We start from the raw sequence: 27,698 nt of genomic DNA, 5'->3' as shown, positions 1-27,698 counted from the left end.
GTAGCATGTTTAGTTTGAATATTTGGATATTGTATTCTTCATTAGAATTTTAGAGTTAGCTAGGTTTGGATTTTTCAAATTAGAATATTGTGTATCTTTAGTTTGAATAATATATTCCAAATTAAAAAAATATGGTCTGGTTAATTAGAAAATTATATTCCAAATTAAAATATATGGTAAGTGTGGTTTGAATTGTATTCCAAAATAGAATATCGTGATATATTTTAGAATATATGGAGATATACCGTATAATATTTTGGGGATATTTGATATAATTTCAAAAATTAGGTATATCACGTAACTTCCCCAATTTAGTACCTTGTAAAGTTTCCTTTCTACGACAATCTGGAAAAGGAGTCCATCTAAAATAGCCCGTTACAAATAGGCCCAATAAAAATAGTTTACGGATAAGTCGTTGAGGATCTGTCAGTTCACGTGTTTGTCACAGCGTGTAGTCGGAAATGGAATCTCGCAGTTTCCGCCGTCAATCTTCCTCCGGCGGAATCTCCGATTATGTATCTTCTCTGATCTCCGGTAAGCTCGCTTTTTCTCTTCACATTCTATTTTGTTTTACGTATTTGTCACGAGAATTGAAATCCTTGCACGTTATCAATTCGCAGTTAAAATTGCATTTAGTCCAAACTAGTGGTATATGTCATTTTCCGAACTTTTACAAATTTTATTTCTTCTCCATTAGCAAATTTAGATTTACCATGGACTCATAGTTATTGCGTGAAATAAATTTGAGCGTTCAATGAGCAACTCTGTGTGTGTGTGCGCGCAGCACACTTGCCAGTAACTTTGCCAACAAAATATTAGACATCTGGGAAGAAAAATCGCCTAGTGTTTTTGCATCTGTTGGAATTTTCTGCTACTATTTTCTTTTTCCAAATGTAGGTTCTGAATTTTGATAAGCCACATTAATCAGCTCTTTAGTTTCCTTTTTGAGTTTTGATGGTCGGATCATAAATACGAGACTTCCATGAATCTCTGGTTACGTGTTCTATGCCGAAAGTTATATGACATCAAGCGCATAATGCATAGCAAAAAAGCGCCAGTCACTATCTGAATGGTGAGTATTACACCAATAATTTACGACTGAATGAAGGGAGAGGAGAATTTGACAGAATTATTGAAATATTTCTGGTCGTTAAGATTGTCGAGAAGGTGTTGGATGCATTTTGCAGGGCCCTCTTCTGAAGAGCCCTCAAGTTTTTGTGAAGCTAAGGAAGGTCTTTACCTATTGGAGCCTTATAGGACACTGTCTAAGGATCACTCTACCAAGACTCCCTTTTCATTTTTTAAGAGTTGTGTTTCTAGTTTAGTTTCAGTACCTTTACCAATTTCAGCAAAAACAGATTATGATGTAAGGTTATGGCATGTTTAGACTTGGGCATTTGCCTTTCAATGCAATGAAATATATTAGTTCCACTTCATTCTCATCTAATTCTCATTGTTCTTGTGATGTATGTCCTTTGGCTAGACAGTCCAGATTACCCCTCCCTTTCAGTCACATCAAAACCAAAGGCATATTTGACCTATTTCACATTGATACTTGGGGTCCTTACAAAACCCCTACTTACAATGGATATAAATACTTTCTAACAATTGTCGATGATTTCAGTTGGGCAACTTGGACCTACTTGCTAAGTACTATGAGCAATGCTTTTTCAGTCTTGAAATGGTTTTTGAGCATGGTGGAAAGACAATTTGGCACCAAAGTTAAAATTATAAGGTCTGATAATGCCATAGAATTAGGTACAGGGACAACAACTTCTATTTTCCTCAAATCACAGGGTATTTTACATCAAACCTCATGTGTGGGTACCCCTCAACAAAATGGTATTGTCGAATGGAAGCATAGACACCTATTGGAGATTTCTAGGGCACTATTGTTCCAATCAAAGTTGCCTATTCGTTATTGGGGAGAATGTATTCTCACTGCTACTTTCCTCATAAACAAATTTCCTTCTAGAGTTCTACAAGGGAAGACTCCCTTTGAATTGCTTTTCAATCCGAAACCTTCCGATCATTTTCTAAGATGCTTTGGATGTTTATGTTATGCCTCCATATTATCTCATCACAGGGGTAAATTTGAACCTAGGGCAAGGGCTTGTGTGTTTCTGGGATATCCTAGTGGCCAAAAAGGTTATAAACTTCTGGCTTTAGACACTAAAAAGGTCTTTGTATCTAGGGATGTCCATTTTCATGAAAACATTTATCCCTTTTCCTTCGATTTTTGTACCTCCCCTCCTTTATTTCCCCTTACTTCTCCCATAGCTGAACCTTCTACAACTACCATATCTACTGTTTCACATCCCAATATGCCTGCTCCTGCACCAACATCTCCTACCCCTCCTACTCCTATTTTATCTCATTCTCCGGTGCCTTCTTCAACTTCCTCATCCTTTACCCCTATGTCTTCCCCTGCTCCTCCCTCTTCTACTCCCCCATCCCTTTGAGAAGATCTGCCAGAACCAACCTAGGCACTTAACTTAGTTATCTCAAGGACTACATTTGTAACAATGTCTATGTCACTGATTTAATCAACTCTTGTCTTGTCACACCCTCTTCTTCTCAAACTCTTGCCTTCGCTGCGCTATCCCCACATAACCAACATCTCTTTCACTCTCTTCCTACTATCACAGAACCTACAAGCTACATCCAAGCTTGTTCTCATTCAGGTTGGAAGCAAGCTATGGACACAGAAATAGGTGCCTTAGAGCCCGTTTGGATTAGCTTATTTTAAGTGCTTTTAAGCCAAGATAGCTTTTAAGCCGTTTTGTAGTGTTTGGATAAAGTAAAAAAAAATGCTTTTAAGCACTTGTTTTTAAGATAAAATGACAAAAATAAGCCAAAAGCCAAAAGCTAAAATTCCTAACTTATGGCTTTTGGCTTAAAAGTCACTTACAACAAGCCCGTCCAAACGGGCTCTTAGAGGCAAATCAAACATGGGAGGTTGTGCTTCTTCCATCTGGGAAGAAAGCTTTGCCCTGTAAATGGGTTTACAAGGTCAAATAGCATGCTGATGGTAGTATTGAAAGGCTAAAAGCTCGTTTAGTTATCAGAGGAGACATTCAAAGGGAGGGCATCGACTACACCAAAACTTTCTCTCCGATGATCAAAGTGACCACCATCTGATGTCTATTATCTATTGCTGTCAAGAAAGGGTGGGATGTTTCACAATTTGATGTAAACAATGCGTTTCTACATGGCGACCTGCAAGAGGAAGTATACATGAAGTTCCCTGCAGGTCTGACCCCTCCTAGTCCTCATCATGTTTGCAAGTTACAGAAATCACTTTATGGCCTCAAACAAGCCTCAAGGCAGTGGTATGCCAGGCTTGCTGGGGCTCTCAGTTTCAAAGGGTTTTCCTCTTCTCTTAATGATTATTCTTTGTTTTTTAAGAAGACAGGGGGATTTCGTTTCTATTGTTGCAGTTTACGTTGATGATATCTTAATTACTGGCAATCATCCTACTGAATTAGCAGACCTCAAGGCTTTTCTTCATTCAGAATTCAAAATTAAAGATTTTGGATTAATACACTACTTCCTAGGCATGGAAATCTTACGAGAACAAGATGGTTTTATCATTACTCAGAAGAAATTTACAGAGGACTTACTATCTGAGTTTGATTGCTCTCATCTTCCCATGGTGTGTTCTCCACTTGATCCTTCTTTCAAACTAACAGCTGGCTCCAGTTCACTCCTCGCAGATGCTTCCATTTATCGGTGTCTTGTTGGCAAGTTAAATTGCTTGACACAAACAAGACCCGACCTTTCTTTTGCTGTTTTGACTCTAAGTCAATACATGCAAAAGCCTTGTCTTGAACATTTCACAGTAGCTCTCTGAGTTCTTCGTTATCTCCGTTCAAATCTAGGGCAGGGGCTGCTTTTGAATTCAAATCCCTCTCTTTCTCTTTTGGCTTTTTGCGACGCTGACTGGGCCTCTTGCCGTGATACTCGCCGGTCCATCAGTAGGTTCTTTATCAGCCTAGAGGGTTCTCCGGTCTCATGGAAATCCAAAAAGCAAGCTTTCATTTCCCTTTCCTCCGCCGAGGCTGAGTATCGTTCCATGCGGCGTTTAGTGGCGGAGCTCACTTGGCTGACTCGCCTTCTTGCAGATCTGTCTATACCACCCCCAATTCCGGTTCTTATTTTTCCGATAGTCAGGCGGCCATACATATTGCACGAAAGCCTGTATTCCGCGAACGGACGAAACATGTGGAACTTGGCTGTCACTTTGTGAGACAGCAATTTCTGTCTGATCTCATCTCCCTTTCGTTTTTGCCTTCAAAATCACAGCTTGCTGGTTTGTTTACCAAACCCCTTTCTGGGCCTTCACATCGATCGATTCTTGGCAAGTTGGGTCTCTCTTCGTTCCCCTCCAACTTGAGGGGGGATGTTGGGAATCGATCTCTTGATTCCATCCTAAATGTGTTTTGATTCATGAAGAAGAGAAGAAGAAGAAAGCAAATGAAGAAGAGAAGAGACGTTCAGAACATTTGGCGGAGAAAACAAATGTCTTTCAATCTGGTCTCAAAAGGAAATAAAGGAATGAGACATGTGTCCCCATCTCAAGCAACAAAGACATTTATGATGGATTAAATCCTGGTCGTTCATTTGAGACTAATGAAGAGCTTCACAATTCTGGAAGCTTCTCACACGGATAGGAAAATCCACACATATAGGGAATATTAGTTAGTTATTTGTTATGATTAGTCTAGTAAAATTCTTACAAGTGTACGTTATTTCATTGGTTATTTTCTTTCTCTCAACTAGGAATATTTGTATATATAGACGTTCTTCGTACAGTAAAATCAATCAATGAAGAAAGCAAAAAAATTTCCAATTAAACTCTTAAATTTCTACAAACGGACTTTTCTTTTGAAAATATTGAGGCACTTAAGGTTGTTTGCTTTTGAGAATTGGAAGGTAAATGAGGAGGATCATGGAATTAAGCGTTGATAATGTACCGTGAGTTGTCTTAACTCTACAGAGAGAAAAGAAAAAGGGAAAGGAGCTGAGGGAGAGGGATCCAAAACAGAAAGGGAAGGACTTTTGATTGACCATCTCTACGGAAAGGGAGGGGAGAGCAGAAGGAGCAAGGATAGATTTGTATAGAAAGCAGCGGGTACGGGCACATCCACTACATTCGACCCGAGCTATACAACATAGTTAAATTTTTTTAGAAATAGCATATTCATACTAGGCAAAACTTATTGTTTCCACTAGAGAAAAATAAATAGTGGATGCAGTATCACTCCGTATAAAATCGCCTCAGAAGAAGAGCGCCAACTAAAATTAAATGACACAATCTTTTTTTATCACTATTGCTTTATGTGGAAGTATTCTTAAGAATGAGAAGCCTTTATCAATATGTCAACAAGTAGAGAATAGGTGACAATACTAGGAAAAGGTGAGGAATTCTGGCCATGAATGAGTAGGAACTATTGTCTTTTTTCTCAGGAGTGAAGGGAAAAGTTGAGGTTGAACTCTCTTGTTTAATATAGTATTATAGTGCAGATGGTTCTTGTTGATTCTTGCCAGGGTGATAAACTTATTCGTTGGCTATTGACAGATAAGATCGAATGTATATTTTCAATGCAAACTTGGCTCATTAGCAGTGCCTTTTAGGATTTATCCCCAACGGTGTGTAAGCTTCGCTATTAGTAATGTTCCCCTCCAGTTTGGTATGATAAAGGGTGAAAACCCACCGAATATTGCATAAACTTAGAGGGGAGTCATAGGATTCGAGACGTAGCTCCCATTGCATACATGATAGTCTGTCCCTTACAATGCATAACTCTAGGGTAACCCATTTGTATCCTTGTAAGGCCTCGAGTTAGAGACTACAGTTGGTGTGGTAACTCACTAGTTAACACAATGATTGTTACGCCTTGCTCCTAAGTCAGTTACATTCCCACTGTGCATAGTTTGCCTCCCAATGTGTCGAGACACCGAATCTCAGAAGCCATGTAGTGGTGTATAGGGTGCGACAGAGCACAATCTTGGTGTTTGTATGGGAACATTGTGGAAGGAGTGAATGAGAGTCTTTGAAATTTAGTTTATTTCTCTTGTATAATTCCTAGTGTTTTTTTTTCATTTCTTCCTCTTTGTCTCTTTAAATTTTGATTTTTCATGGCTGTTATGCTTATAAAGTATCATATATTTACCAACATGTTAAAAGGCAATGGTATCCCAAAGCTTTACTCCCGTTGGTCGCTCATTCCGTTCCCTGCATGTTTGTATCCCTCAATTAAGTGCTGCTTTTGTATGTCAATTTTATTACCCAAGAAAAATAAAGGTTAATCTGAGTTAATTTCTTATTATAGCGATTTACAAGTTACACCAAATGTTCAATTGCGAGTTAGATACGGAATAAAGGTTAAAATGATAAAATCAATGTTATGATCTAAATCTTTACTGTAGTAAACCTTTATTTCTTAAGGTTGAAAATTTACCATTGCCGTAATTGATTTCTCCAAGAAAAGAATAGTTTTTTCAAAATTGTTCAATTTACAGGAATGTTGCCCTACCAATGAATATTTTTCCTAAAGTATCTTTAAAATAGTCTAAAAATAGATTACTATCCAAAATTGAACTTCATAGGGGTTATGTTTCTTCTCGTAGGGCTTATGCCCCACAAATGCAGAGATACAATGCCTCCTGTTCTATCTTCACCATTTAAGAGGGGAAGGGAGAGAGGTGAACTAAATGTGAAGCATGTTCTGGTGGTTAATCAGAGAACTATTACATGCTGAGAACTATAAAAAAGCAACTAGAAGCTCATGCACATGTTCATGTCATAGCTACTAAGATAAAGTATATTGATATCTAGAAAATGCAAACCAAAAGCCTCTTATATTTACACATTTAAGCTATATAACATACTTCTGCTGGCCTGTACTTCTATAATCCATCAACAACATTGTTGGACCAATGAAGATTTCTTTAACGACCCAGTCCAATAGAAGACACCAGGAAGAACAATTGACACATGCTGCATATTCAATGACTCGAAATACTGAGAGAATGTAACATTTTTGTTTTCTTCCTTTCTGTTCCATCTCGTTCCTTTCCTTTGCATTCATTGCGTCCTTAGGTTTGTTCCCTCTTCAAAAGCTAATCCTTTGAGAAATCCATTGCCCTCCTCAAATTTTACCAGTTGATCTTCATATGGAAGTTCATTACTTGTTCCCACTAGTTCTTTTGCCTTCAAGGATGCTCCTTCCCAGTCAGTACCGTAAGTAACTATTAACATTGATATTACACATGCTACTTGAGCCGCTAGAAGCCCATAACAAAGACCCAAAAATCCTAGCTTCCAAACAAAGGCCAAAATAATGGCTACAGGTGTTCCCATCAGATAGAACGAGTAAAAGTTAATACCTGCACCAACACCAGGCCTAGCACTTCCCCGAAGCACCCCGCAACATGTAGTTTGTGGACAATTAGCTAGTTCACAAAGTCCAATAATGGGTAGAACGGTCCCTGTTAGCTCTAGCACTTCTCTATCTTTTGTAAAAACTTTTCCCCATGCTTCTCGCCCTAAGGTGGTGAGTAAGAATCCAAATGTTGAAGTCAAAAAAGCTAGTCCTATGGCTATCCCTGTTGCCAAGCGGGCCTTAGCTGGCCGTCCTGCTCCAAGTTCGTTTCCTACCCTGCTTGAGACTGAAGCACTTAGGGCTGAAGGCAATGTGTACATGAGAGATGTGGTTTGTATTACGATAGCAGATGCGGCAAGTGGAACTTCAGGTCTGTCAAGGTATCCGGCTAGAACTGTCATGAACTCATACCACCACCACTCTAAGCAAACTGCTAAACAACTAGGTATAGCAAGTTGAAGAAGCATTATCCATTGCTCTCCCACAGAAATGGAAGGAAGAGGTTTTAGATTTTCCGCTAGGGGTTTGGACAAAGGTCTGTTTTGGTCGTAAGTAAAGAATATCTTCTTTTGATTAAGACAAGTAAAGGATATATAGCCTAAAACGAAGAATAAGGTGATAAAGTTGGAGGCAAAGGTTGAAATTGCAATTCCTTGGATCCCAAGACCTCTAGTAAAGGTCAGGTAAACTGTGATAGGGAAATGCAATAGTGTTGCAAGTGAAGTACACCACAATAGAGGCCATGTTGTCCCTTTACACCGTAAGTAGATGCGTAAAGGGTGAAGAAGGCTGTTAGCAATAAGATCTGGGACAGCAAATCTGCAAAATACACTTGCTACGTGTATTATTTGTGTGTCTTGGCGTAGCTTTAGCATGAGAGGCTCAAAATTAAACCATAAGAAGGCAATAGGTATAGATGCAGTGAATAACATAAAGATTGTCCTTTGGAGGGCAAGAGACACTATGGTTAAGTTTCTTGATCCAAAAGCCTGGCTACAAAGTGGTTCCATCCCCAAGGCTAGGCCAGACAATACGGAGTAACCAGTAATATTGGTGAAGCCAATGGCCAGTGCACCACCTGCCAGCTCTAAGCTTCCAAGCCTTCCCATGCACACAACTAAAATCATGTTTTTCAAATAAGTCGCCAAGCCCATAGCAAGTATAGGAAAGCCTCTATCCATTATTTTCTTCAATTCCTCCATGACCTAGAAATTGTGGGGAAAAAAAATGTTATGGTGATTCATGCACATTTTTCTTGTCTATTCAAAGGTTCTAAAATATTCTGTAGTTTGTACCTCTGGTAATGCCGGGTGCTTTTTGGTCTGTTCTGCTTCCATCTTCTTTATTTTGCTTCTGCCTCTTTCCTCTTGTTTTCTTGTTTTGGAGCGTTATAGAGAGAGCTTAACTGTGTATAAATCCTCTTTCTGCATGCAGTTCTGTATCCATGCACAAATACAACCACTCACGTGTACTTATGTACTGTATATAGAGAGAGGGAGCACTAGAGAGAGAGAGAGAGAGAGAGAGAGAGAGGGAGAGGGAGAGGGAAGGAGATACTGAGAGACACTAACTTGAGTTTCCAGAAGCAATGATATTTATAGGGGCTGGAGGTTGATTTGTGAGTTACTGGTTGTTGAAAGCTTACAACTGGAGTAACTATGTAAGAAGCACAGTGAATGTCATTTACATTGAGATATAAGGAGTGTTCCCCTGTGCCAACTGCCATGACTACAGATATCCTCTTTCCAAAAATATAAGAACATATCCATTTCATAACAAATGTAATATCCACTTCCCCTCTTAAAGAACTATGCTTAAATGTTATATTACTGATATATTCTTGCCTGAAGATGTTTTGACATTGAACTATAAACATGGTTCACGTATCTTTTGTTAATTACAGGTTCTTTCTTGTTATTCTTTCACCTTTGTATTTCCACTTTCGCATTGTATGTTGAACTGGTCAAGGGGCTTAAACTTTAGGACCTTCGTCATATGCATTCAAGTTGTGCATTTTCATTATTACTTTTGGGACGAAGCCACTAAAGAGATTCAAATTAGCGTCTCTAAACCACTTAGGACTCAATCCGAGTCAAATGATAGGGATATTCCATATGTAAAGCATAAATATGATTATTTTTCTATTTGTATAGCATGTCTTATGAAAAGAAAATCTGAAGTTAATGGAGTATACTCCTAGTATTCTGATTTTCTTTCCAAAATTATTGTGAATTGCAACCTTTAGTACAATGGAGTACGAAGTGGCCTAACTATTATTATTCCTTTGATAATTAAAATTAGGTAATGCCTTTTCTCATGCTAATGATGGAATCTAAAGCTATTTAGTAGTGGTGGACCCAGGATTGAGCTCTTCTCACATGATAGTTGTTGTTTTTAGGCTAAGCAAAAACCTTCCAGTGATGTTTACATCAAAGTGTATTCTAGTGTATCCAAAAGATTTCAAGGCCAAACACCATTTTAAATAGTAGCACACCTCTTGTCCTGAAAAGTTAATACAACTGTCTTCTTTCAATTTCTTATCCTAATTTGAACATGCTTTCAGTTTCCCCGCCCACTTTGGTTTCCATAGCTCCTGCGTATAACAAAGTGTAACAACCTGCCTCCCCTTTGCTTAGTTAGTTATTTTTGGACTCTAGTTGTGTAAGGTTGTTTTCCTCTACTTCATTGTGTCTTTAGTAGGGGTTACATGCTTTTGTGCACCAGATGACGTGGAGCTCCGTGGTTTACTGTGCATTGTTGCTTTTGTTTTTGTACCTGTCTTATGTCTTCAATCCACTAAATTTTGCCCTGTACGACAGGTTACATGAGGGACATTTCACCTTATGTTGAATGCCTATCTTGTTCAAACCTCAGCAGTTACTAAGGAACATGCATTTGAATTGAGGAAAAAGAACAATTTGCATGTTTTCTATCTTCCAGATCAAAGCTCGCCATCTCCTTTTCACAAAATAGCATTAGGAAAAAGGTATTGTCCATAAATCTCTCTCTGGATTTGATAGATGCTCTTTCACCAGCGACCTAAAGTTTTCTTTACAGTGTTATTGTCCTCACTCCTCAGATCACTAAGGTATTGTAGGAGAAATTCTTTTTCAGGAAAAAAGGTATTCTAGGAGAAACCTCCTTTATCTCCACGTCTGTGTGGTAATATTGATTAAAATTAAGTCATTTGAATTGAAAGTAATGTTGTCAGATTGTGATGAAACCATGCATGTGCAGTTTGGTTGCACCTCTGGCAAATGACTACTTATCAATAATCATTGCACCTTCTTCTTAATAGTGACAACAAATTGCATTTCAAGCACCATTTCTTTCTCTCTCTCCATTTCATTAAAGATAAGAAGAGAATATTCATTTAGCACCAAAATATCATTTCCAACAGCTAGTATGGTATGGTTGTTGAAAGAAACCAGTACTGTCTTATACGGTGACTTCTTCTGCTTTTATGCTGCTAAATGCCTGCACATTTTGGTCCAGAAGTTTCAAGCATTGTATCATAAGAAGTCAAACAACCAACAACGTTTTGATAGGAGGATTTCCATCAATTTCATTTGTCTGAGAAGTTGAAAAACCCATAACGTTTTGATAGGAGGATTGATGTTCTGCACTAACCACCAAATGGGTCTTATGTTGCTTCTGTCCGAAAGTTTAAGCAACTATCTCTACAACTTATGCAAACGTTTTGACATTTGATCAATGCCTTTGTTCCTTGCCCCACAGATTCTTTGGTTGTCTTCTTTTTTCCGCCCTTTTTGACAAGAGAAAACAGAACTTGATTATGTTATCTAATCATAATAAACAAATTATAACCTATAGTTTGTGAATAAACTGTACATAATTAAAGTCAAATTAACAGCCAAAAGAGATTTTGTGGATCTTTGTGTCATAATCCTCTTCTATGGCCCATTGGGCATGATTTTTCTTACTAGATATAGCACTAATTTCCAGGCTATATTAGTCAAAACTTTCTCTCATTAGCGTTTCAAACCGCAAGTATAATCGTTATTTACAGCAAACATCTTTAAAATAGGAAATCTGTTAGTGGAAAGAATCTCCCATTACTAAGATTGCCCACATCATTTCGTCTCTTCACATCATGAAAGGGATATTGTTATCGTCAAAGCTTAAAAAGATAAATAAATTGACCATTATTGTTCAACTCTTTTCCCTGTACCACATCCTTGCTCATGAAAGGATTACGAGCATCTTGTACAACTATGAACACGTTCAAGAAAATGGACTGTCATGTTACATAATCAAGAGGTTTGACTTAAATTTTTGAAACTTTTACGTTGATAGTGACAAAATTCTTTTTTGGTATATACTTAAATCCTGAAATTGTAGATTATCTTAGGCTACTTTCTCCATATTTTATTTTGATCTGTGAATTTGCCACTTGATATTCCAATCACATCTTATCTTTGATATGATGTAAACGGAAGCCTAAAAATCAGTATTTTTGGTGTAGAATCAAGTTGCTTTTCAATAATATATCAAGAGTTTAAGACAGTGACAACTGGGTCTTTACGCCCAAAAAATTACCAAGAATACGGAATCTTTACAGATTACGAAATCCAAAAGTTGGCAAAGGGGTATGTGGAGTTGCATTCACCTCTAAGGGCTGAATTCGAAATATTTCTTCTTATTTTTCCTCTCTCTATTGCTTACGATAGTCCCACCTAAAAAACTTTCTATCAGAAATAAAAAAGTAAAAGTAAATTGTAGTTCGAGTGCAAGTAAAGTCGCCAAAGGCAGTGGTATCATTACCTTCCACCTGGCATTCATCTTATAGCTTGCTTTTCTTTTTTAGTTCTTAACTATCTGTATCTATATATATATTAAAGCAAGAAAGTTATCATATATAATTGACATTATTGTTAAGCCAAGTGGCAAGCTAATAAATATCAATAGTATATGATAACTTTATTTTATATTTGACCATTTTAGTTAAGAACACACACACACATATATATATATATATATATATATATATATATATATATACGGAATTTGAATTCTGAATTTATAGATAAAGTTCTAAAATTAGAATTTAATTAAAAATAAAATTTATCTTTTTTTATCATGCTATCATACTTAATTCGGTTAATGATCATATGTAATCATGTTAAGAACTTTTGTTATTTTTTCTAATTATTTATATACTACTTCGCCTTTAGCAAAAATAAAACTACTCCATATAACTATAAAACCCTTTCACATTTAAAATCCTATAAGTATAGTTCTTTGAAACACTGTAGCTAGATTTGAATAAAACGTAATTATTTTAAAATAAATATAATATATAAGGTACACATATATGTTTATCTAAATAACAAAAAAGAGTTTACAAAACCAAATAAAAGTTTACTTACATATATAATAGTATAAACATGCATGTTGTAGAAAGAAACATTACAAAATCAGTCAATATTAAAAAAAAAAATTGTTTCTCTTTTCTTCTTGAAGAATATTTCTTTGAAGAGTCAATTTGCATAAATGGACATCAAACAAATAACAAAACTTTGGCTATATACAATTGCTATCATTAATTTCAATTTAGCAAATTCAAGGAATTGAAGGGTATAAGTTGAAACCCTTCATTTAGATGTAATCAAGCCAATATTGCAAGAGTATAATATTTTTTTCGTTGAAGAATATTAGTTTTGAATCATTAGATTATGTGAAAGATTTTTTTTCCCAAACTCAACAAGAGAGAAATTCGTTTCTAATTGATAGGTTCGATAGCTACTTTTAAGTGTAACAAAGAGCATATATAAAGAAAAAATTGGTATGACGTGAACTATTTTTGTAAAAAATGAAAAAAAAAAATTATTCGAAAAAACTCTTTACTTTTTTTAATTCAAAGAAAATAAAAAGATAACATAATTTTGAACATTAGTAGAGAGTTTTAAAATTACTATAATAGAAGTTATATTAGGAATAAACTCAAAAACCGAAATCTTATGGAATATTTATATAATATCCGGCCATATTTATTGATTACTTCTTATAGCTAATATAAATAGATGATATACCGACAACACACGATTATACACATATTATATATAAATTACACATCATTCAATTTTTTAATTTAAGTGGTCGGGTGAGCACCCATTTAGGCTGATTAGATAAAGTCAAAAGAAAAATATGAAATAATTTCAACCAAAGACTAAAATATAATTAAAGTTCATATGTATACAATTTTTATTAAAACTCATCCTTTTATAGTAAAATAAATTAATTTTTTTGTAACAAAAGAAATAATGACATAAAACATAAGATAAAAGAAAATAAATATTGAAAAAAATGTTAGAAAGATCTATAAACGAGAAATAAAAGATGACAACAAATTTCTTCTTATGTTTCATCTTTGTTAAGTATAAAAAATGAAAGTTAATCTCATCGATTTCAAATATATTTTTTTCAACTCAATACATAGATTATAAGATAAGGATATCTTTGATTTTCTTTTTTAATTTACATTATGTATCTTTTTTAAAAAATCATTATTACTATCAAACTGATATGATATTCAAATTTGAATTGGAATGCAATTTGAGTAATCTGCATTGAGGTTAAGCCAAGTATGGTGTCAAAAATAAACTGCTTGACAATTTTAAGACGATATATGCAATGTTTTATAATAATAATCAACTAATTTAACATTTAATGATTCAAAGAACAAAATTTTTGTATATATAGGATATTAAAAATTCAAATTCTGGGGCTAGAGATATCGATAAACTTAAAGTGGAGTCATACTGAAATAAATCCAGCCAAAGAATCATTTAAATTTGTAGATAGCCGATTAAAGTGAATTTTAAATTAAGGATAATATTTCACTTGCATCATTATAAAGATAATCATTATTATAATATATATAAAGTTTTAGAAATTGAAATTTCAAAATAGAAATAATTTTTGAAAGATAATATCATACCAAATAAGAGTTCAAGTCGTAGTATAAGAGTCACGTCGTAATCAAAGAATCGTTTATATCGTGTCAACCTCTTTGCCACAAATATGAGTTATTATTTCACTTTGTGGCTATTTTTAGGTTTCAATGACACCTATGAGAATAGTGTAAAAATAAAATTATCACTACGAGAATTGAGAAAATGTTAGTCTTTTTTCATGTAGTGTTTCTTTATTAATATCTGACGGGTTATCTATAATTATTTAGAAGGTTTAAATGTTAAGGTTATTTACATGTAATTCAAATAACTCAGATATTTAATATGGTTAATGTCAAATATCAAAATGGAGTAAAAAAAAATTCACCAGCTAAATTTTTTTTTTTTATATTTTTAGATGGCCAACTAAAATGAGTTTTGAATTAAGAACAATATTTTCAATTACATTATTATAAAAATAATTATTATTGAAAAATAATAATTTAGAAACTAAAATTTTAAGAAAGAAATATTTTTTAAGAGATATCAACACACCAAATAAGAGTACAAGTAGTAGTAAAAGAGTTAAATCTTATTAAAAGAGTCATTCATTGTCTCAACATTTGATTGTTTTGCCAAATATAAGTTATTATTTTGCTTCCTGACTATATTTAGGATCCAATGACACCGGCAAGAATGGTATCAAAAAAGAAAAATAGAAGAAATGGTAATTTTTTTTATGTAGTTAATATCCAATGATTATCTATATTTACTAAGAAAGTGTAAATTTTAAGATTATTTACATACAATCCAAATAACTTAATTTATTTGACATGATTAGTGTCTGCACATCTACGCCGGTACTAATACTAGTATATATTAAAGCAAGAAAGTTTGATTGTGGTTAAGCCAAGTGGCTAATTATTAAGAAGCCACTTGGCAAACTTAGAGCAAAGAGATGATTAATTACTGAAATCAAATGGAAACAAATTAATTCAAATTTTGATTTACCTTTCTCCCCTTTAATAATTAATGGAAAGAAGGAGGAAAATTAATTGACGCAAGTAATCTTTAATCTAAATCCACGTCTTTTCTTAAGTAGTTCAAATCAAGTTTTACAGTGTAAAAATAAATGTAATAAACATATTAAATTGAAAAATAAGAAATTTTGAATTAAATAAAATAATTTGAATCTATATATCTATTAAAGAAATGATGTTTGCATTGTGGTTAAGCAAAGTGGCAAGCTATTATAAAGCCATTTGGCAATTTAGGTCAATATGTATAATAACATTTAATTTAAATTGAAAGGTAAGAATTTTTTTTAATTTAAATGGGAAGATAGTAAATAAGATTTTTCTAAAGATACGGCCTGCTGATATCTATTAAAGGAATAACCTGTGCATTTGGTTAAGCCAAGTTGTAAGCTATTATAAAGCTATTTGGCAATTTAGAACAATATGTATAATAACATTTAATTTAAATTGAAAGGTACGATTTTTTTAAATTTAAATGGGAAGATAGTAAATAAGATTTTTCTAAAGATACGACCTACTGTCCTCTTTTAACTAATAAATTTTTTAATAAAAATAGAGTTTAAAGATAAAAACAATACCCCTATTTTAACTAATTTTAAAGATAAAGATGTATGTATTATAAGCTCCCCCTTTAGTCAAGTGGCAGTTACAAAAAAGGCACATGGCATAAAAAGTTAATAATTAGTTATTTAGCTATTAATTATTGCTTTTGAATTTAAATATCTATAAAATAATAAAATAAAATATTTAGTAATAAAAAACATAAACTAAAAAACTGTCCATTCAAATCTATATCTATACATAAGATAAGCATATTATATATATAAAATGAATTAATAATTCTTAAAAATATTGGTAGGTTTTTTATACAAATAAAAAAGGCTTATCTCTTTATAGTTTTGATGAATTTAAAATTTTAATTTAGTAAAAAAAATATTACATTATTTAAATTATCAGTAACTTACAAATTGAGAAAATTAATCAAATATTATAGTAGAAAAAAATGATAAAAAGAGGGGGATAAGGATAATTTTGTGATACTTATATTTTAAATTAATTAAAAAATAAAAGATAAATGAATAATTCTCAAAAATATTATTGATAAATTTAGACAATTGGAGAATTTTGAACAATATAACATAAGTTTTAAGAATAAAAATATTTCTAGAGTAAGAAAATATATATCCATGTTATATTAAAAGAGAAGTAGTATTAAAATATTAAGTCAATTGACAAGATTATAAAAATCACATTAGTAAATAGATAATACTAAATACTTGCTAATTTAATAAAAAATAAAAAAAGGGACAATAATTTATTTGATTACTATATGATGTGTATCTTTTGATTTTGTATAGATTTGTTATATTTTTGCATACTACATTAAATAAGAAAATAAAAACTAATATTTATTAAAATAAAAATATATTAGTTCATAATTTTTTATAAGATTAATATTCTGTCAAATCATCCGCGCATCGTGCGGGTACTGACACTAGTTTCACATAAAAAGAGAAAATATTATTAGCAGTTAGCACTTAGTAGAATTTAGATCTACTTCTAATCGATTTGACATTAGTCTTAAAAATGTGTGTACTTTATCCTTCCGTTTTGCATCCATACAAATGCATGTGCACTTGACTAAAATGTTTCTTCGAGACTTGAAGGTACGTCGATGTAATGTAACCATGATACACTTTTAGACTCATTCTTTATTTCCCATGTTACATTCAATAAGATAACGTTGCACTGCCTTAAAAATGAAAATGAGTTAGGAAGAATTTCCTATCTGATTTGATTAGGAAATAATAGGAAATTGAAAGCATGGGGCTTCCATCACACCAGTCAGCTCGGTTGAATAACCGCTATTGCATATGTAGTCTATTGTTAAATTGTGCGATAATCTCATCTAAAAGTTTAAATTGTTAAAGAAAACATACTTTTTATTTACTTAATTATGTCTTCAACACACCCCCTCATGTGCGGGCTTGATTTGTTTTGATGAGCCAAACACATGAATTTTTTTTGATATTGGGTGATGGTGAGACTCGACCCTAGAACCTGTGCCTGCTGTGTGTGTTACTATCTCATCTAAAAGTTTAAGCTGTTAGAGAGAACACACTTTTTATTAATTAATTATGTCTTCAACGTGTATGATTGATTTCTTAAATTATATTGTCTCCACATGTGGAAAGAGTTAAATGTAATGGAATTCTACTTTATCGACATGTTATGGGTTCATACAAGTTCAGTATTTTCAAATGGAACATAAGAGTAGATTGTAATGCGAAAAAGCACTAAAATTCTACAAATGAACCAATAATTTTTTGAAAAATAATAAGTTCGTGCTAAATATTTTAAAAGTTGAATCTCTTTAGGTTAAATTCTAAATTCGTCTTTGAATGCGCTTGTCCATATGGGAAGGGGAGTTTTTAAGTTATTATGTGAAATGCGTCGTGTATGTATTTTAATTATAAAAAAGTTCCCTAATTAATTATAAATAATCCACGTGAGAAAGGTAGAACAGTGTTTGGAGATGGAACCGATTGTTTCAATTGGGAGAAGAAGAGCGTATAAGAAAACTCTCTGCCAACCCTATCCCTTGAATTCTCTATGAAATCTGACAAAAATCAGATTTTTCACTCATTCTAGAATAAAATATAAAAAGAAAAAAAAGATAGCCACTTAACCGAAATCTAATTCGTATCAAATAACACAAGAAAAGAGGTGTGCTCCTATTTGTAGATGCAACGGAGTAAGAAAAATAGATAATTATTCTGTTTTCCTTCTTTTTTCTTGAACCAAAACATTGTGCATGCTTTCAAGTGGGTTATGCGTGTTATTTCATTGCCATTTGCTTCAAATGTTAGGCAAAAGTTGATTGACCATATTGGTGCAATAGTGCTTTGACAGAAGAGAAGGGGCCATCTGAATTGAGAATTAAGGTGTTGGTCCTGGCACGGGAGGGTATGGATGTTAGAGGCTGATCACAAAAGTTGTAGCAGAGTGATAATTTAGTATTTATCGATCCTTAACCAGGGTCTCGTGTTCAAATCCTAGATATGAATTTTTTTGGTAAGGAGCGATTCACCCTTCAAAGTGAGACTTTCTAACACAAATTAGGATTAGTCGGTAACGAACACCAAATGAGGAACTAAAGAAAAAATGTTGGAAGACGAATGAAGATCAAAAAATGGAGAGCCAAATTAAGAAGAACATGATGGCAGAATCATCATGTGAAAAAGAGGGAGTGTGACATGACATTGACCTAATTTGCCACCACCTTACCATTGAGAATATTTTCCATGGGAAATAGGCACACATTTTTCACTTGTAACATGAGTTGGATAAACTTGGGCGAAGAAAGCTTAGCTGTTAGTACTACTTTTTACTTAAAATGGGGTATTTAGTTTTCATCCAAAAAGTAAAGGAACCAGAAATCTTAGTTCAAAATAGAAACAACACTATATTAAAATATTTCTTCTTCTTCTAGTTCTTGTTAGTGTAATATGTACAGAATAATACCTAAATGTGAGGTCCAAAACATGTGAGTTAGTTACCAGTCAAGTCTCATGCTCCACGTTACAAAATTGCATCTTTGCGCATGCTATAATTCTCCAGCAAGTTAGGATCTTGCTCCTTTCTTCTCCACGTCTATTTTTCTTTTTCATTTGTTCTTCCCTTTTCCCCTTTAAGAAATCTACATGTTGGTGTAACAAAAACTATTGAAAGAAAAGTATTTTGAACCACCATCCGATTTATACAAGTGTAATTTTAAGCACACATTGAAATGTAACAATCCTGTTGATGCTCGATTTATATACCAAAATTATACGAAAACATTTGGAAGAATATGATAGTTATACTTTTTGCCTGCACACGATACAAAAATATTTGGTGTTATTGTGTTAAGGGAGTGTTGGACTTGAAGGATATTCAGCTTCTGGCCCACGACAAAAACATGCCCAAACTTGATATAAGCCGAATAGTTGTAACTTAATGTATTGTATTATTTTGTCTTAGTGGACTTGGGCTTGTTAAGTCCGGTCCGGGTACATTTAGGTCCATTGTATATATATTGTTTTCTTTATACAGTTGGACACAACTAATATTGAGTAATGTGAAAAGATTTGAGCCATGGTTTTTCTCTCGAATCTTCTCTAACCCTAGAATAGTTTTCCATGGCGATTTCTCTGTTTCCAAACGTTATCATGGTATCAGAGCAGAGATTTGAATGGGTCTCGTGATGCGCTTCCGTCATATATTACCCTCGAAGGGTTTTCTTAAAAAAAAAATTCATCTCTCAGCTGGTTCGCCGTTTTTGATTGAGTTTACAATAAGTTTTTTTGAATACTGGTGAGGTTTTCCGGTGATTTCAATTTCTTCTTGAGGCTCGAAATAAGGGTTTGCATCTGTATCCATTTTTAATTTTCTGGTGATTGCGGATTATTTCGAAAGGAGTTTCTAGAATTGAAGGTTGTTACTTCTTCCAGTGATGAAGAAGAGTGGTATTTTTATTTCTAATTCTCTGTATAGAATAGCATATATCTGTTCTGTGGTTGTAGAGGTGTGCATCTCCGTATCTATTTTTTGCTTGCTCGATGCATGTGTATTTTGAGTGTTATACTGGACTAAATTAAGTAATCATGGGAAGTACTGCTACTTCTACCTCCGTTTATGTTCCAGATCCCTCCGGTCCTTTGTTTTTACATTCGTCTGATGTTCCTGGCACTTCTTTGGTGCATGTGCCTTTTGCTGGTACTGGGTTTTGGGGTTGGAGAAGAAGTATGATTGTAGCTTTATCTGCAAAGAATAAAATAGCCTTTATAGATGGAACTTGCCCTAAACCTTCTGATAATACACCCGAATTAAAGCAGTGGATTAGGTGTAACAATATGGTGATATCTTGGCTGACTAGTTCTTTGTCCCCTGAAATTGCGGAGAGTGTTCAATACTCTGAGACTGCTGAAAGTATTTGGAAGCAACTTGACAGTAGGTATGGGGCTGTCAATAGGACAAAGGTATTTGAGATTAAGAAAGAACTGGCTTCAACTTGTCAAGGATCTCTTGAAATAGCCTCTAACTTTAACAAGTTAAAGAGGTTATAGGATGAACTAGGTTTCATGTGTAAGAATCATGTGAACACTTGCACTTGTGCAGCTAAACCTGGTTTGCAACAAGAAGTTGAAGAAAACAAATTATACCAATTCTTGATGGGATTAAATGAAACATATTTAAATTTTAGAAGCAATCTCCTAATGATGCAGCCTCCTCCATCCCTTGATAATGCTTACAATATTTTGCTCCAAGATGAGAGTCAAAGACAAGTCAAATCTTCCCCCCAATTTAACTCAGATTTAGCTTCTTTCAATGCCAATACAACCTCTTTCAATTCCAACATGTTTAACAAAAGTCTTCCTCCTCAAAAACGATATAATCAGAGGGTGAACTTTGAACAGAGGGTAAATGGTGATCATGTCAGGGCTTTCTTATTCAGCAAATACTGCAAGAAGCCTAGACACCTAATCGAAAAATGTTATAAACTTCATGGTTATCCTTTCTAACCTCAAATTTACTAAAGGCAGAAGAATTGCAGCAAGTGCTAGTGTTGAGGCTGATTTTTCTAAACTCAATTCCAGTGGTGGTGCTCAGCCTACTGCTCCTAACACTTTTTGTCTTCCATCTAACTCTAAGCATGCCTCCACGATACCTGGTCTAAAAAAACAGCAGTACAATCAGTTGATGAATTTGCTGCAACAGTCTCATGTGTCAGACCCCACCCCTCAGTCCAATCTCATGGCTTCTGCCAATTTTGCTGGTACATCTTTAGCTGCTAATTTGCTGAGTAGTACTAGTTCTAATTCTTGCATGCTTTCTCCTTCAGTAAATTTAACCTGGATCATTGATTCTGGTGCAACTGACCACATGACATCCAATAAAGAGTTCTTGTTCAATATAACTCATTTACCTGTACCTTATCTTGTATCTCTTCCAAATGATTATAAAGTAGAAGTAACTTCCACTGGTTCTTTTGCTTTCACCCCTCTATTGTTCTTCACAATGTTCTCTATATTCCTTCCTTCCACCATAATCTCATTTCTGTGTACAGGCTAATACAACAATTTAGATGTTTTGTCCTGTTTACTTATGAATCTTGTATGCTACTATAGGGCCCTTCTCTGAAGAAGCTTCTAGATCTTGGTAAACTGGACACTGACTTGTACAAGCTTGTATGGAAAAAGCCATCATGACATCCTCAGTTTTATACTGATTCATGTTTCCAGAATACTGTCACCTCATATTCTTCTCCTCAAGTTTTTGCTTTTAATTGTGATTTTATCCCTAGTTTACATCATATGTGTGATGCACCTAGTTCACTTTCTCCTCCTTATGTTTCTGTTCCTAATTGTGAATCCAATGTTAGCTTACCTAATGTGTGCACTGTTCCTTCTCATTGTAATATTGATGGCATAAATATAATGGATGTCATTTGGCACCAGAGACTTGCACATGTCCATTTTGTCAGAATGAAAGTTATTTCTAGTTTATCTGATACCTTATCTTCTAGGCAGTCCTTCATTTGCAATTTGTGTCCCCTGTCTAGACAAACAAGATAACCTTTCCCAAATAGCACTATTAACACTACCAAACCATTCCAACTTATTCACATAGACACTTGGGGACCTTACCATACTAAAACATATTTTGGGGATAAGTATTTCCTTACCATTGTCCATGATTATACTAGGGCTACTTGGACCCATTTAATGGGGTCCAAAAGCAATGCCTTTCCTTTACTAAAAGCTTTTGTCACCATGATTAAGACTCACTTCCATACCACTGTTCAAACCATCAGAATTGATAATGCTCTAGAACTTGGATCTAGTTCCTCTGCCTCCTCATTTTTTTCCCAGAAAATGGTATTATCCACCAGACTAATTGCCCTTATACACCTCAACAAAATGGAGTGGTCGAGAGAAAACATATGTAACGATCCGGATTTTTCACCCTCGTGAGTCGTGATGGCGCATACTCGTGAAAGCTAGGCAAGCCGAATATTATATATTCATTACCCTTTTCATTAAGCATGTTCAACAATCCAAAGTAATAAGTGATTAAACAGCGGAATAAATTAAATAACCAGAAATGCGAAGGACGAAAACTTAATAGTTTAACCAAACATTGCTACATAATCTGAAGTACTATACTACCCAGAATTTGGTGTCAAAAGTTCACAGACTGTCTAAGAGTACAACAAATAAAGGGTCCGAAGAATAAATACAAACTGTCTCAGAAATACATAAAAGAAACAGTAGAGAAAGATAGAAGGTGACGCCAAGGCCTGCGGACGCCTGCAGGACTACCTCAGGTCATCTGAATGGACTGAAGACAGCACCCTCACTGCGGTCCAAATGCTCCGGTATCAGTATCAGCACACAGTGCAGAGTGTAGTATCAGCACAACCGACCCCATATGCTGGTAAGTACCTAGCCTAACCTCGGCGAAGTAGTGACGAGGCTAGGACCAGACTACCAAATAAACCTGTGCAGTTAAATCATATACAGCAGAAAATAAAAGCAGATATTCACAGTTAAAGATGGGAGGGGAAGGCATGCTACGGGGAGTATCGGATAACAACAAAATACCAAAGAGAAATGTAAAGAAACCATAATTTAGTTGCCAACAATAATGAGGAAAACAAACACAGTATTCACTTTCATTTCTTTTTCGTTGCAGCCGTGCAACCCGCTCCCATTTCATATATCTCGTTGCAGACATGCAACCCGCTCCCATCTCATATATTACCGTTGCAGGCGTGCAACCCGCTCCCATTTCATATATTACCGTTGCAGGCGTGCAACCTGCTCCCATTTCATATGTTATCGTTGCAGGCGTGCAACCCGCTCCCATTTCATATATTACCATTGCAGGCGTGCAACCCGGTCCCATTTCATATATTACCGTTGCAGGCGTGCAACCCGCTCCCATTTCATATATTACCGTTGCAGGCGTGCAATTCGTTCCCATTTCATATATCAACACTAATCATAGAAGAACCCCGGCAAGGGAACAATAATACAACAACAACATCCCGGCATGGAAACAATAATATACCAACAACATCCCGGCAAGGGAACAATAATACAACAACAACATCCCGGCAAGGGAACCATAATATAACAACAACATCCCGATAAGGGAACAAGAGTATAGCAACAACATTCCAGCAAGGGAACAAAAGTATAACAACAACATCCCGGAAAGGGAGACAATATCATAAACAATAACATCCCAATAAGGGAACCAACAATGATAATTATCATAATAGACATGGATAAATCACAACGGAGTCTTAACAATTACAATACTAGACTCACGGGCATGCTTGACACCGACGTATAGATACTCGTCACCATGCCTATACGTCGTACTCCACAATTAACACATAGCAAATACGACACAACTCCTAATCCCTCAAGCTAAGGTTAGACCAAACACTTACCTCGAACTTCCACGGCCAACTCAAGCCTCAAACACCGCTTTTCCTTTAAATTCGCCTCCAAATTACTTGTATCTAGTCCAAATTAGTTTAACAACGTCAATAAATGCTAAATAATTCAATCCCAATGCTAAATTATAGGTTTTCTATCATTTTCCCCCAAAAGTCAAAAATCGACCTCGGGCCCGCTTGGTCAAAACACGAGGTTCGGACCAAAACCCGATCACCCATTCACCAACGAGCCCGAATATGTAATTAGTTTCGGAATCCTACCCCAAAACGAGGTCTAAATTCCAATTATTCAAAAAGCCCTAGCTCTATCCAAATTCCCAATTTTCTACCCTTAAGAACATGATTTAGGCCTAGAAATCTAATGGGTGTTAATGGAAATTGAAGAAAACGAGTCTACGAACACATACCTATGGTTTTATGGTGAAATCCCTCTTCAAAAATCGCCCAAGTTTGAGTTTAAGTGAAAAAAAGGTTTTGAAGAAATCCCGTTTTGCTACTGTTTTAACATAATTGGGCATTTATTCACTACGTTCGCGTGCCTTTGGCCGCGTTCGCATAGGGTTGACTAACTAGACCTACGCGTTCGCGAGCTAAGGGCTGCGTTCGCATAGGGTTACAACTACCTAGCCCCCAACCCCTCTCATATTCTATGCGTTCGCGACAGCCCGGGTGCGTTCGCTTAGAGTGAACTCCTAAGGCTCCGCGTTCGCACCTGATTCTATGCAATCGCATAGTGCAAATCTGACCCCTCCCGATTTGTTCAGTGCGTTTGCGTGGGTTACCACGCGTTTGCATGGAGTAAAAACTCAGATACCAGCAAACAACAAAAACACCAGATTTTTAAGTCCAAAAACACTCCGACGCCTATCCGAAACTCACCCGAGCCCTCGGGGCTCCAAACCAAACATGTACATAACCTCAAAAGCATCCTACGGACTTACTCGTGCGATCAAATCGCCAAAATAACATCTTAAACAATGAATTTAGTATAGAAATCCAAGAAAAATCTCAAAACTTTCAAAGTTTCAAATTTCACAAATACGGGTCCGAATCACATCAAACGACCTCCGTTTCTTACCAAATTTTACATACACAACTCAAATATCATATTGAACCCGTACCGGGCTCCGGAACTAAAATACGGGCCCGATACCATAAATTTCAAATATAATCAAATTGCCAAAAACTCTTATATTTTCAGTAAAATAATTTCTTTCAAAAATTCATTTCTCGGGCTTGGGACCTCGGAATTCGATTCCGAGCATACGCCCAAGTCCCACATTTTCCTACGGACCCTCCGGGACCGTCAAATCACGGGTTCGGGTTCGGGTCCGTTTACCAAAAATATTAACCGAAGTCCACTTAAATTCATTTTAGAAGCAAATTTTATCATTTTTTACAGATTTTCACATAATGGCTTTCCGGACACACGTCCGGACTACGCACGCAAATCGAGGTGAGACAAATAGGAGGTTTTTAGGTCTCGGAACACAAAATTTATTTCTAAAACAAGTGATGACCTTTCGTGTCATCACATTCTCCACCTCTAAAATAATCGTTCGTCCTCGAACGGACATAAGAAGGAAGTACCTGAGTCGGAGAAAAGATGGGGATAACGGCTCCGCATATCAGTCTCGATCTCCCAGGTCGATGCCTCAGCAGGCTGACCTCTCCACTGAACACGAACAGAAGGGAAACTCTTCGACCTCAACTGACGTACCTGCCGGTCTAGAATAGCTATCGGCTCCTCTTCATAGGACAAGTCCTTGTCCAACTGGACAGTGCTGAAGTCTAACACGTGGGATGGATCGCCGTGATACTTCCGCAACATGGACACATGAAACACTGGATGCACGGCTGATAAACTCGGCGGCAACGCAAGCCTGTAAGCCACCTCTCCCACTCGATCAAGAATCTCAAACGGGCCAATGAACCTAGGGCTAAGCTTGCCCTTCTTTCTAAATCTCATCACGCCTTTCATAGGCGACACCTGAAGCAACACTCGCTCGCCGACCATGAATGCCACATCACGAACCTTACGGTCGGCATAACTCTTTTGCCTGGACTGAGCTGTACGAAGCCTATCCTGTCCGGCGAGCGAGATCCGTACTAGATCCGTACCCAACAACCGAGCCTCACCCAGCTCAAGCCACCCAACCGGCGACCGATACCGCCAACCATATAAAGCATCATAAGGAGCCATTTGAATGCTCGATTGGTAACTGTCGTTGTAAGCAAACTCCGCTAAAGGCAAAAACTAATCCCGCGAGCCTCCAAAGTCAATAACACAAGCTCGGAGCATATCTTCCAAAATCTGAATAGTACGCTCTGACTACCCGTCCGTCTGAGGATGAAATGTTGTGCTCAACTCGACCCGTGTGCCCAACTCACGCTGAACTGCCCTCCAGAAATGCGAGGTAAACTACGTTCCTCGATCAGAAATGATAGACACGGGCACACCATGAAGACGAACAATCTCCCGGATAAAGATCTCCGCTAACCTCTCAGAAGAATAAAAAATTGCCACAGGAATGAAATGCGCTAACTTAGTCCGCCTATCAACAATAACCCACACTGCATCGAACTTCCTCTGAGTCCGTGGGAGTCTAACAACAAAATCCATAGTGATACGCTCCCCACTTCCACTCATGAATCTCAATCTTCTGGAACAAACCACCAGGTGTCTGATGCTCGTACTTCACCTGCTGATAATTCAAACACCGATCTATATACGCAACAATATCCTTCTTCATCCTCCTCCACCAATAATGCTGCCGCAGATCCTGATACATCTTAGTGGCGCCCGGATGAACAGAGTACCGGGAACTATAGGCCTCCTCTAGAATCAACTCGCGAAGTCCATCCACATAGGCACACAAATACGACCCTGCATCCTCAAAACTCCATCATCTCCCATTGTGACTTGCTTGGCTCCACCGTGCTGCACCGTGTCCTTTAGGACACACAAATAGGGATCATCATACTGCCGATCTCGAATGTGCTCCAATAATGAAGAACGAGGGACTGTGCAAGCTAACACACGGCTGGGCTCGGAGACATCCAACCTCACGAGCTGATTGGCCAAAGCCTGAACATCCAAGGCAACTTGGCCTCTCACCGACCGGAATATATGCAAGACTACCCATCGGCCACCACATTGGCCTTCCTCGGATGATACAAGATGGTGATATCATAGTCTTTCAGTAGCTCCAACCACCTTCTCTGCCTCAAGTTTAGCTCCTTCTGCTTGAACAAGTATTGCAAACTCTTGTGATCCGTGAACACCTCACATGACACGCCATATAAATAGTGCCTCCAAATCTTCAGCGCGTGAACAATGGCTGCTAACTCCAAATCATGGACTGGATAGTTCTTCTCATGAATCTTCAACTGACGCGAATCATAAGCAATGCCCTTGCCATCCTGCATCAACACCGCACCAAGTCCAATACGAGATGCATCACAATAGATTGTATATGGCCCTGAACCTGTGGGCAAAACCAACACCGGCACCGTAGTCAAAGCTGTCTTGAGCTTCTGAAAGCTCGCCTCACACTCGTCCGACCACCTGAACTGGGCACCCTTCTGGGTCAAGCTGGTCATCGGGGCTGCAATAGATGAAAACCCCTCCACAAACCGACGATAATAGCCTGCTAAACCCAAGAAACTCCGGATCTTTGTAGCTGATGTGGGTCGAGGCCGGTTCTTGATAGCCTCTATCTTCTTCGGTTCCACCTGAATACCCTCTGCTGAAACAACGTGACCCAAGAATGCAACTGAACTCAACCAGAACTCACACTTTGAAAACTTAGCATACAACTGATTGTCTTTCAAAGTCTGCATATGT

The 27,698-nt window shown here is 36.3% G+C and overlaps 1 protein-coding gene and 1 long non-coding RNA gene across 2 annotated transcripts; one reads left to right on the top strand and one right to left on the bottom strand.

Annotated features, from left to right (window-relative positions):
* Positions 1 to 397: 397 nt before the first annotated feature.
* On the top strand, positions 398 to 10,683 carry LOC109205136. The gene is made up of 2 exons (XR_002064605.1): positions 398 to 534; positions 10,208 to 10,683. It is a non-coding gene; the product is annotated as an uncharacterized LOC109205136 (long non-coding RNA).
* LOC109205135 (protein DETOXIFICATION 55) lies at positions 6,715 to 9,186 on the bottom strand. The gene is made up of 2 exons (XM_019367811.1): positions 8,684 to 9,186; positions 6,715 to 8,593 (listed from the first exon to the last, which is right to left on the bottom strand). Exons 1-2 carry the CDS (start codon positions 8,723 to 8,725, stop codon positions 7,091 to 7,093), a joined length of 1,545 nt encoding a protein of 514 aa, XP_019223356.1. The 5' UTR covers positions 8,726 to 9,186; the 3' UTR covers positions 6,715 to 7,090.
* Positions 10,684 to 27,698: the final 17,015 nt, after the last annotated feature.

Source organism: Nicotiana attenuata, unplaced genomic scaffold (genome assembly GCF_001879085.1).
Source record: "Nicotiana attenuata strain UT unplaced genomic scaffold, NIATTr2, whole genome shotgun sequence".
Taxonomy (NCBI): Eukaryota; Viridiplantae; Streptophyta; class Magnoliopsida; order Solanales; family Solanaceae; genus Nicotiana; species Nicotiana attenuata.
The sequence above is the reverse complement of the archived record's forward strand: the minus strand, read 5'-3'. Positions and strand labels throughout refer to the sequence as shown.

Bases quoted from the DNA above. Each gene is read 5' to 3' on its own strand.
- LOC109205135 (XM_019367811.1), bottom strand. From the start codon at position 8,725: ATGGAAGCAGAACAGACCAAAAAGCACCCGGCATTACCAGAG. The intron at 8,594-8,683 runs GTACAAACTACA...CACAATTTCTAG, and splicing joins AGCACCCGGCATTACCAGAG to GTCATGGAGGAATTGAAGAA.